The 9,725-nt window shown below is 53.8% G+C and overlaps 1 protein-coding gene across 1 annotated transcript; it reads left to right on the top strand.

The window, feature by feature from the left end:
• The first annotated feature begins 5,018 nt into the window (after positions 1-5,018).
• Positions 5,019-6,653, top strand: LOC103824205 (transcription cofactor HES-6-like). Its single transcript, XM_030227128.2, has 4 exons — positions 5,019-5,111; positions 5,187-5,273; positions 5,349-5,430; positions 5,515-6,653. The coding sequence occupies exons 1-4, from the start codon at positions 5,046-5,048 to the stop codon at positions 5,934-5,936; spliced, it is 657 nt and encodes a 218-aa protein (XP_030082988.1). The 5' UTR covers positions 5,019-5,045; the 3' UTR covers positions 5,937-6,653.
• Positions 6,654-9,725: the final 3,072 nt, after the last annotated feature.

Consider the following 9,725-nt stretch of genomic DNA (forward strand, 5'->3'; position numbering starts at 1 on the left):
ATTTTCCAGAGCATTTCCCAAAACACACGGGAGCGAAGTTCAGAGCCTGATTATGTACATGTTAATCTGATCAAAATAAAACCTGTGTCCTGTCAACAAACGTGGAGTGTCCCAGCCAGAGGTACAGCTGGGAGTTACCCTGGGCATGTCAGAGGAGATTCTCTCTGAAGGGCACAGCTTTAAAAGCTTTCAGCCCTCGTCAGGATTGTGTTTAAGGGCTTCAGTGCCTTCTCTGAAGCAAATGTACTTTAATGAGGATGCCTGTAAGGCATTTAGGAGCTAATATAAATATCTTGCAGAGGAGGACTGTGATACATGCAGCCCTGTTACAAACATAGCATAAAGCCTGTGATGAAGACAGCCCCATGATAAAGATAACTTTCAATTACCAAAAATATTAGAGAAATCAAATACAAGAGGCTTCCCTGGAAACACAATGTTTCTGCTCCCTGAAGCACCACAGGCAGGCTCTGAGGTTTTTTAAATCCAACTGAAAAAACCCCTCTGTACTTGCTTCAGACAATTATTCTCACCTCCCTGAAATACCTTTCACAAACTTAATGTGCCCAGGTGATGCTCTGTGTAACCTCAAGGGCACAGGATCCTGCCATGACAGACCCCAGCTAAATGGCAGGAGCTGAAGCTTTCTGAGTTCAGGCTTCTCTTTGTAGGAGCCCAACAGGGGGACAAGGTAAGAAACATGGCACAGAGGGTTTTGCTGGAGCAGTGCCCCCCATGCACAGCACCTATCCTTCCCTCACCACTGGGGAGAGGCTCTGCTCTCCTCTCCTCGCCATTTATTCCATTTGGAAATCACCATCTCTGAAATGGCAGAAAGTCAAAGGACCTTTGACAGAAGGCTGGGCCCATCTTCTCAGGCAAAGGGGACCCCCAGCTTCCACAGGAACAAAAAGTCTTGGGGCTCTTCTGTGAATGGACATAAGACCCTTTTGAATGCTACTCATTAGTGTTTTGGCTGGCATGATGAACACTAGCACTTCTGCCAAGTCTGCTGATAAATAAATAAGGATAGGAAAAGCCTTATGGTTTTTGAAAAGGGCAGCAGGAACTCAGTGCTCAAAGCAGCAAACACAATTTGCAGTAACAAACAGACTGGAGTCCAAGAGCAGCTCAGTGCTGATATTCAACCCTATTTTCCTCTTAAACATCAGCTATTTACAGCAGGGAAATCGATGGCACTGAGGGCAGCTAGGATCCAGCTGATGGGGAATGCTGCAGCCTTCCCCCAGCAGCCCTCCTCATTCTCTCCATTTATCACCTACAGCCTCAGCTCTTGTGGCTCCAGCCTCACTCCTCTGCTCCTCAGCTCTGCAAGCAGGACTAATCTTCATCAGTGACAAGGCAAGAGACTAATTACAGTACACATTTCATTTGTGACTGGACCCCAGGGAGAGGAGGAGGGGGAAAGAAAGCTTTTTGCTTGCTCTGCCAGCTAAACAGTTTGTATTTGTTAGTGCAGAAATAAGTCTGATGGCAGCCAACTGATGCCTGAGGAGCAGCTCACCCATTAACCTCACATCCACAATTCACACCCACCACCATTTATATGCACCATTAATATTTATGAGGATGACGTGTCTTTTTGACAGGAACTTGTGCCTCCAGTGACAACAGATGTTATGCCATTTATGAAAGAAACTACTCAAGCATTTCCAATGGACCTTGTGCATGCTCATCATGTCTTTATCCCGTGCCCTGATTGTATTATCCACGCAGAGCCTGGGTCCCCTCCTGACTCCAGTCCAAGGGCATGCATGGCAGCACACTTGCCTGTAGAGTACTCAGAAATGTTTTGAGCTTCATTATGTCTCTGTGAATGCTCTTCTGGGAGCCAGAGGCTTTGCCACTTACCTGGGCCTCCAAAACACACAGCATGTCCTGAGGCTGCAGGATGGCCTCCCACAGCTGCCTTTGCCACTGTCACCACAGCGGCATTGGTGCTCATGCATCATCTAGAAAGAATGAAAGCCTGTTTTATAGGCTGTCTTATGCTGGTCTACACACAGGAGAACACATGCAGCAAGGCCCAGGTGCCATTATCTCTGCTAAAGCCATGTTGCCCCTTGGCTAAACTGCCATTTATAGCTTGTGTAGGAGCCTGTCTCCAGCAGGACAGAGCTCCCTAGCCTAGCAAAGCTTAAACTCCCACCCTTCATGCAGGAGGAAGCAGTGCCTGTACACATACCCTCAGCAGGGAACAGGATGGGCTGAACCTGGATAAAATACAGATGAGTCCATGGGTTTAGTGAAATCTTCAGGAACCACCACGCATGGACAAGCACCGAGGTACTGGACAAGGTATCTAAGGAATGTTTTCTTTTACTAGATTGCAGCTGACATTTCCATTAAAATGCATGAGGTTACCATGATTCGCTTCACCTGATGTGATGGAACTTGTTTAAAGTAGCACAAAAATGTCATATTGTCCCTTTGGGCTAGAGGACATAGCCTGCAGTGACTTCCTCCTCCAGAATGGCAGCTCTAGTGATGCCCTGATATTTATGGCACATACATTTTTAATGCCCTGCACAAACAGCTCCAGCATCTGTCAACTCATTTGACCTGCAGCTTTTCAAAGAAAATACAAAAAGACATGCTGCAAGAACAATGTGTGCAGTGCCTTGCCATCAGCACCCGCCCAGTCAGAACACAAGCAGGATGTTGTAGCCATGGCCAGCTCTCTCTGGCTGTTCTTAGCCAAGATTTGCTGCTCAAGTCTCCTTGTGCATCCTGAAGTGCTCACCTTGTGCCTCCAGCTCCTCACTGCTCAAAAACTCAGTTTGAGGCTTGTGAGAGATCACTGCTGTCCAGCAACCAGCAGAGCTTCACCACCCAGGTCCTGGCACATCTGAACCTTGGCTGGGGTGAATTCAGGACCTCCTTCACTTCTCATTTCCCTGCATTAACAAAGCAGCACCTCCAACCCATGTTAGCTCTGAAACACAGCTGGGACAAACACCTGCAGAGAAGAGGCCTGGCAGATCTGGGGACTGCACACCATTTACAGCAGTGTTAACCCCACTGTCTGAGCAGTGAATACATGAATATTGGTGTGGTTTGGTTTTACCAGGCTCACCCACTTCCACCCACCCCCATCCTAGGAAAAGCTGAGCTTTCTCTGAAGAGAAAACAAGCTCACAAAGGCTTGGAGCTCCTATTTTACCAATGATTACATACATTGTGTGTTACTGCACATTTCCCAAATGTGTGTGTGCATTTCTGTGGTTTTATACACCTCTGATGACCTTAGGTGCCTAGTTTTGGTTCAGAATGAGGATGGCTCTTCACAATTGTCACACCCATTATTTTGCTGCAGTGCGCACACACACAATCGTGGTTTTCCCCTGCCACTTAGGTAGGCTAAGTATGCATCATCCAGGCACAGAATAGTCACAGGTGTCTCTACTTAAATACAAAAATGTTCTGTACCTGGCCTGGTCCTCAGCATTCCTGCTTAGCCAGCATTAATTATATCATTGAAAAGAATGAGCTGCTTTCCACATTGTGCCACACAGAGAATTTGGTGCTTCAGAGGCAGAAGGACAGATTTAGACACCCAGCCCCCAGCACATCCCACTCTGCTCCTGCCTGGTGCAGGGAAACTTGTCACCACCTGAACAGACTCTCTGACAGAGCCCAAGCACTGATGCTTCAACATAAAAGGAAAAAAAAAACCACCAGAAACACCTTTCTGAAAATAACACCTCCTGTCCAGTTCAATACAAAGCGAAGAGTGGCCTGAGTTTAGGTGTCCAGCCAGGACATCCCACGGACTGCCTTTACGCGTGTGCCCTCCGGGATGGCCTGGGGCAGGCGGTGCCGAGCCCCTCCATCCCACGGATTAGCACAGCGCAGGTACGGAGCTTCGCACGGCACTTTGAAGGAGAAAGCAGTGTTAAGGAACAGCGGGACTGCCAACGGTGAGAGCCAGCCCGGCCTTTCCCGAGCTCGTTCCGGTACCCGCGGGGCTACACGGGACCCGCCCATGTAGCCCTGGGCACCGGTCCCGATGTGGCTGCCGCAAGGAAAACCTCAGCACCACTGAAGCCAAAGGGCTTTCCGCGGCGAGACGAACCGGGAGGAACCCTCAGCAGGAGGGGAGCTCTGCCGGGCACGGAGCGAGGCGAGCGAGCAGCTCCGCGCCGGTTCAAGCGGGGAACGCGCCTCCGGTTTCCTCGGGCGGCAAAAATATGACATGCATTAGCGAGGAGAATAAAAGCAGGGAAACAAAGGAGCGGGAGCGAACACCTGTCGCTCTCCTCGGGGACGAGCCCTAATGCTTTTATTTGCCTCGCTCTGCCGGGGGAACTGCAGCTGCCAACTGTCATCAGCATCAAGTTACCCGCACAAAGCTGCCGGCTCTTTCAGCCAGGGAGGCGGACGCGCCGGGCCGGCACCGAGCTCTCCGGGCCCGGCTGCCACGGCCACAGCGGACGCGTCCTGCCGGGCTGGACCCGCACTCGGCCCGAGAGCCGCCGCGTCCGCTGGCACGGGGCACGACAACACCGGCTCCGTGCTAGCTGTGCGTGTTTAGCCCCACGGCTTCCCGGTCACGGCTCAGACTGACTCTTGCACGCTCAGGTCGGCGCTGCCGCCCCGCCGGCCCCTCTGTGCCCTCCGTTCCACCGACAATCCAGCTGCACACGCGGGTGTTCGAGGCGCGGTGCTCCTAATGGGCGCTGGGGTTTGGGCTCATTGGGGCTGAGTGACGGCCCAGCCGCCCCGCGGAGCCGCAGGCTGCCGGCGGGGACACGGCCCGGTTCGGCACAGCCCCGCCTGGCCCGGCTCGGCTCGGCTCGGAGCGGGAGCGGGGCCGGGCCCAGCGCCGGGGCAGGGGCCGCTCCGTCCGCCCCGCCCCGCCCCGCCCCGCCGCAGACAAAGCGCGCCGTCGCCATTGGCCCGTTCGGCCAACGCTCGGCGCTGCCCGCGCGGCGCGGCCAATGGGCTCTTTGACATGCAAATCAAGGGGTATAAAAAGGAGAGGCGCGGGGCGGGAGTGGAGGGAGCGGGGCAGCTGCGCGGCTATGGCGCCGGGCACGGATCGCCCGCCGCACGGCCAGGGCTGCGCGGGGCCCCGCGGCGACCGGAGGGTGAGTCGGCGGGGGCAGCGCGGGCGCGGCTGGGGCCGAAGGGAAGGGATGCTGACGGCGCTCTTGTCCCCGCAGACAAGGAAGCCGCTGGTGGAGAAGAAGCGCCGGGCGCGCATCAACGAGAGCCTGCGGGAGCTGCGGCTGCTGCTGGCCGACAGCGAGGTGAGGCGGCGGCGCGGCGGGGCGGGGACCGGCGGGGCCCGGGGCCGCGCTGACGGCCGCGGCGCCCCGGGTCAGTTTCAGGCGAAGCTGGAGAACGCGGAGGTGCTGGAGCGGACGGTGCGGCGGGTTCGGGCCGTGCTGGAGCGCCGCGGACGCGGTGAGTGCCGGCCCGGGGGGTGGCGGGGGGCGCCCGGCCCGGCCCGCGCCTCACCCGCGCCCCTCTCTGTTCCCCGCGGCGCAGGGGGCGGGCGACGGCTCCTGGAGGCCAGCGAGCGCTTCGCCGCCGGGTACATCCAGTGCATGCACGAGGTGCACACCTTCGTCTCCAGCTGCCCCGGCATCGACGCCACCACGGCCGCCGAGCTGCTCAACCACCTGCTGGAGTCCATGCCCCTCAGCGAGGGCGGCTGCCCGGACTCGATCACGGACTTTGTGGCGGAGCCGGCCCTCGGCCCCTGGCCCGCCGGCGAGGGCCTGGCGCTGCCGGCTGGAGCCCGCCCGGGCCCGGCCCTGCCCGCCCCCAGCGAGGAGCCCTGCTCCTGCTCCGACTCGGACGAGGCGGAGGCCGGGCCGGGCCAGACCCCCACAGACGGACTGGACGCGTCCCAGACGCAGGGCCTGCCCTCCCCCGGCTCGCCCAAATCCATGTGGAGACCCTGGTAACAGCGGAGAGGAGTCAACGCAGGGCTGCTGTGGGGAGGGCAGCGTGCCCCGCACGCGCGTGTGCTGAGTGAGAGTGTCTGTGAGTGTCCGTGTGTCTGTCTGTGAGTGTCCGTGTGCGCGGCTGGCAGCGCTGTGGGGCTGCGGATTCGGGCTCTCTGACGCTGTCACCCCCTGACAGCCTAATAGCGAACGCGTTAGCATTTCATCCCTGTGCGTGTGTGGCGTTTTGTAACTTCGAGGTTGTTTTTACGAGAGGATGGAGGGAGGAGGGAAGTGGTTTGTAGTAGCTAAAGCTCTCTGGTGGAGACACAACAGTTATTTTATAACCCTGTCTCTTTCTTCTTGGCCCTTAGAAGCGGCCCAAACGCCGCTACCTTGTAAGAAAAAGTCCTTGTGCGTTTTAAATCACGATAGCTAATTGCAGGAGAAGCTGGAGAGAAGTCTGTATGCACGGTTTCAAGCATTCTAGTGATAGCACAGACCCCTGAAAGGTGTCTATACCTAGATAGCAGTCGAAGCCTCACCTTTAGGGAAGGTAGAGAAAACTAGAAAGCTGGTGGAATTAGACAAACATTTTAAAAGATGGTGGTGGCAGGGTGCCTTTTAGAATGCACATTTTGCTTTTAACACATTTGAGTTTATTGTGATTTTATGTATATTAGGATGTCAAATGTTTTTTATTTTTAATCTTTAATAAAAAAACCCCTGAATTCACAACGTGGCAAATATTGTGTAATGTGGTGTGTTTCTAACCCGTTTAAAAAACACTGAAAATACAGCTCCCTCTTGTTGGCTCCTAACACCAGCATGTCTATATCATGGTTACTATGCTGGTAATTAAGCACTTAATTCTTGTACTAAGCATTGTTAACTACTGGAATTCAAATATTTCTTTTGTTTAATTCTAGTTGACACTTAAGTTTATTGAATGAGGGAGGTCAGACTGGCTGAGGTTGGTCCCAGGCCACAGAGTTTGGGGCTGGTTGGTCTGGGTGCCAGTCTCAAGCCTGCTCTACTTGATCTGCCATCTGAAGGCGTTGCTCACACATGCACGGCCCTAACTTCAGAAGTGCTAGGCAAATCTTGTCCTGGGGCATAACTTCACAGGAGGGTGGTTTGCTTTTTTTTTTTTTTTTTTTTGGTTGGTGGAGAGCAAAAAAGACTTCATTGAATTGAGTGTCCAGTTGGTTTGGAAAGTGTTCTTTAATGTTTCTGGGGGTGTGGAGGGGGACCCTCAGCATTCTTATCCTGGTTCCTGCTTTGGGCAGATGCCAGGTTATTTTTGCTGTGGTACAATACCTTTCAGAGAGCTGTCATTGTAAAGAGGAAAAATAGGATTGTAAAGTATCTTAATATGTGGAAGTTCCCAAACATAGAACAAGCAAGAAAGGAAGCAACCCAATGACCAAGGGACTAGACATGTACCTTTGTCAATAACCACATGGAATAATAGAAACTGAAGCACTGGCAAGGCCTTTCCTTTGTAATTTTCTTTACCTGGGCTGTGTGTTCTTGTTCAAAGGTGTCCATCAGAATGTTTGGTCCTTCTCATTACCTGTTGTGTTCAGTTCCCTTTGAACTGGAGGAGAGGGGCAAAGCCCAGCTGAGCCAGGGGAGGTGAGAGCCTCTGTAGTGACCTTTGTGCTTTAGGGAGGGAGGTTGGGGTTTGAAGTGTAGATGGAGCCTGGGACACTTGCACTAAAATGAGCACCCCACACACCCCATGAGCTCTGGGACTGAGGCTGCTCCTCTCTAGCCCCAGCCCAGGTTAATTTACATCAGGTCTCACACCTCCTTTAGTACATCCTCTCCCCTCTGAGCTCAGAGCTGCCTGTCACTCCAAGGGCAGCTCACACACAGCCCCTCAGCTGGTGTGACCCTGCTCAGCCCGAGCCCCTTGTGTGCAGTGGCTGGAACAGGCCCTTGACAAGGAGCTGAGGCCACAGCACCTGAAAGTGACAGCAGCACTCAGCCCCTGCCCGAGCTCAGGGCTGATGCTGGCCTCTGGCAGCCTCTCCACTGCTGCAGGAGCACCAGAGGCAGCTTGGCTGGGCTTCATCTCCATGGGCTGAAGACTCTGTTAGGGCTCTCTGTACTGCCCCTGTGAGAGCAAGTGCAAATCCTGACACTTTGGTGACAGAGACACAGCCCAGAGTCAAGGTACAGGTGCCAGCTTTGGTTCAGCAGGGGCTGGGGGCAGCTCCAAGCAGTGATCCCTGCCCAGCAGCCCTGTAGGTGTGCTCAGCTTCCCTGTGCTGCCCCTGCAGAGTGGGAGCCAAAGCAGGGCCCTGCTGCCTTCCCCATTCCTGCTGGTGCTGCTGCCCTGCTTACAGCCGGGGCTCTGCTGCAGGAAGGACAGGCAGCAGGGCTGAGGCACCTGCACAGCTGCTCTCCCAAAGCTGCAGGGGCTGGGAGGAGCAGAGGGATTCCAGCCTTTCCCCTGAGCACTTACCGGTGCTGTACTGGCTGAAAAGAAAAGCCAGGTCAGAGCAGTACTGTGAGGAGCTTTTCAATAGTGTCAAAAGCATGTCAGAAATGTGGCAGCAATATGTTTGGGGTTTTTTTTCCTAAATCCACAAATTAGGTTCACAGAAAGTTTACATGCTCTGATTAGGTGTTGCTGGATTTGTCCATTTGCATTTCTGTACCTTACTGCAAAGGTGTCAAATCTGACACTTGGCTGACAAAGGCAGGAAGAGGTGAGGGCTTTGGGGGTGGGACTGGGGAAGGGGCAGTGTGGGGAAGGAAGGTTTCCAACAGCTCTAATGAAAAACCAGGGAAGCCTTTTCAAGTCCTTCTTTATAGAAACAGCCTTTACTCTTTTCTATTCCAAAGTAATACAAACAGACCATCTGATCTGACGGTGCCCTGCCCTGTAACAGGAGAGAGAGGCAGCACACTGACAGGACTCCTCTGGTTTGATATTCAGCTGGAGAATAATGGAAAGAAGGGCCCGTTTTCCCCTCTCTTTGTATGTCAGTCACTCACACCTGTTACAGGGGAAAAATGCTCCTTGTTAGACCAGGTCAGCTGGGAGAACTTGGAGTTCAAACCTCTTCCCAACCTCTTGGCAACGTGTCCCAGGTCTTTTATCTGAGCCTCTGGCCAGGAGGCAAGATCAAGCTTTTAAATCACACCAATCAACGTGCACCTTCTTTGATCTCCGACTAGCAAGAATCCTGCAGCTCTCTGCAGCCTCCCTCTCCAAATAACTGTATCAGTCTCTACTCCAATTAAAGGGACAGAAAAGTAAAACCAGCCCAGGCCTCAGCAGCAGGTCTAGGGGCTGCACAGACATCAGGCAGGAGATCTCTGCTAAGCAGGCACTTGGTTCATGTCTGTAACACAGCTTACAGTTTTTACCATCCAAGGTGCTGCTGTTAGCAGAACTGTATCCAAATGTCACAAAAAAAGGAAGATTTATTCCTATGAGAAGTGCTGGAGTGAGTGTTGGTGAATCCTGGCACCCAGAGCCTTGGCACATTATGGTAAACCCTGCACAGGTAACAGCCCCACAACCCAAGGGGCCGTGCACTCTTGGCAGCTCCAGCTGCTGGAGCCCAGTGTCAGGATTGCCCAGTTTGGCCCCATGTCCAAGCACAGCTCTGCACAATCTCACAGCAGCAGCTCCCCACCTTGCACACACACAGGCTTTACAAATCTGTGTCCAGCTGCTGGAGCACACCCAAACTTTTGTCCAAGCCACTTGGTCTTTTCTCTGGGGATGAGAACAGCTGGCCAAGCAGCACATCTGTCAGGTGTGCCAGGCATGGTCTGGGCCATCCCTGT

The sequence above is a fragment of the Serinus canaria genome, chromosome 9 (genome assembly GCF_022539315.1).
Source record: "Serinus canaria isolate serCan28SL12 chromosome 9, serCan2020, whole genome shotgun sequence".
In the NCBI taxonomy this organism is placed as follows: domain Eukaryota; kingdom Metazoa; phylum Chordata; class Aves; order Passeriformes; family Fringillidae; genus Serinus; species Serinus canaria.

What these genes read in the sequence shown, in the direction of transcription:
- LOC103824205 (XM_030227128.2), top strand. Translation starts at nt 5,046, where the DNA reads ATGGCGCCGGGCACGGATCGCCCGCCGCACGGCCAGGGCTGCGCGGGG. An exon ending in GGCCCCGCGGCGACCGGAGG is followed by an intron (nt 5,112 to 5,186) that starts GTGAGTCGGCGG and finishes TTGTCCCCGCAG; the next exon opens with ACAAGGAAGCCGCTGGTGGA. An exon ending in TGCTGCTGGCCGACAGCGAG is followed by an intron (nt 5,274 to 5,348) that starts GTGAGGCGGCGG and finishes GCCCCGGGTCAG; the next exon opens with TTTCAGGCGAAGCTGGAGAA.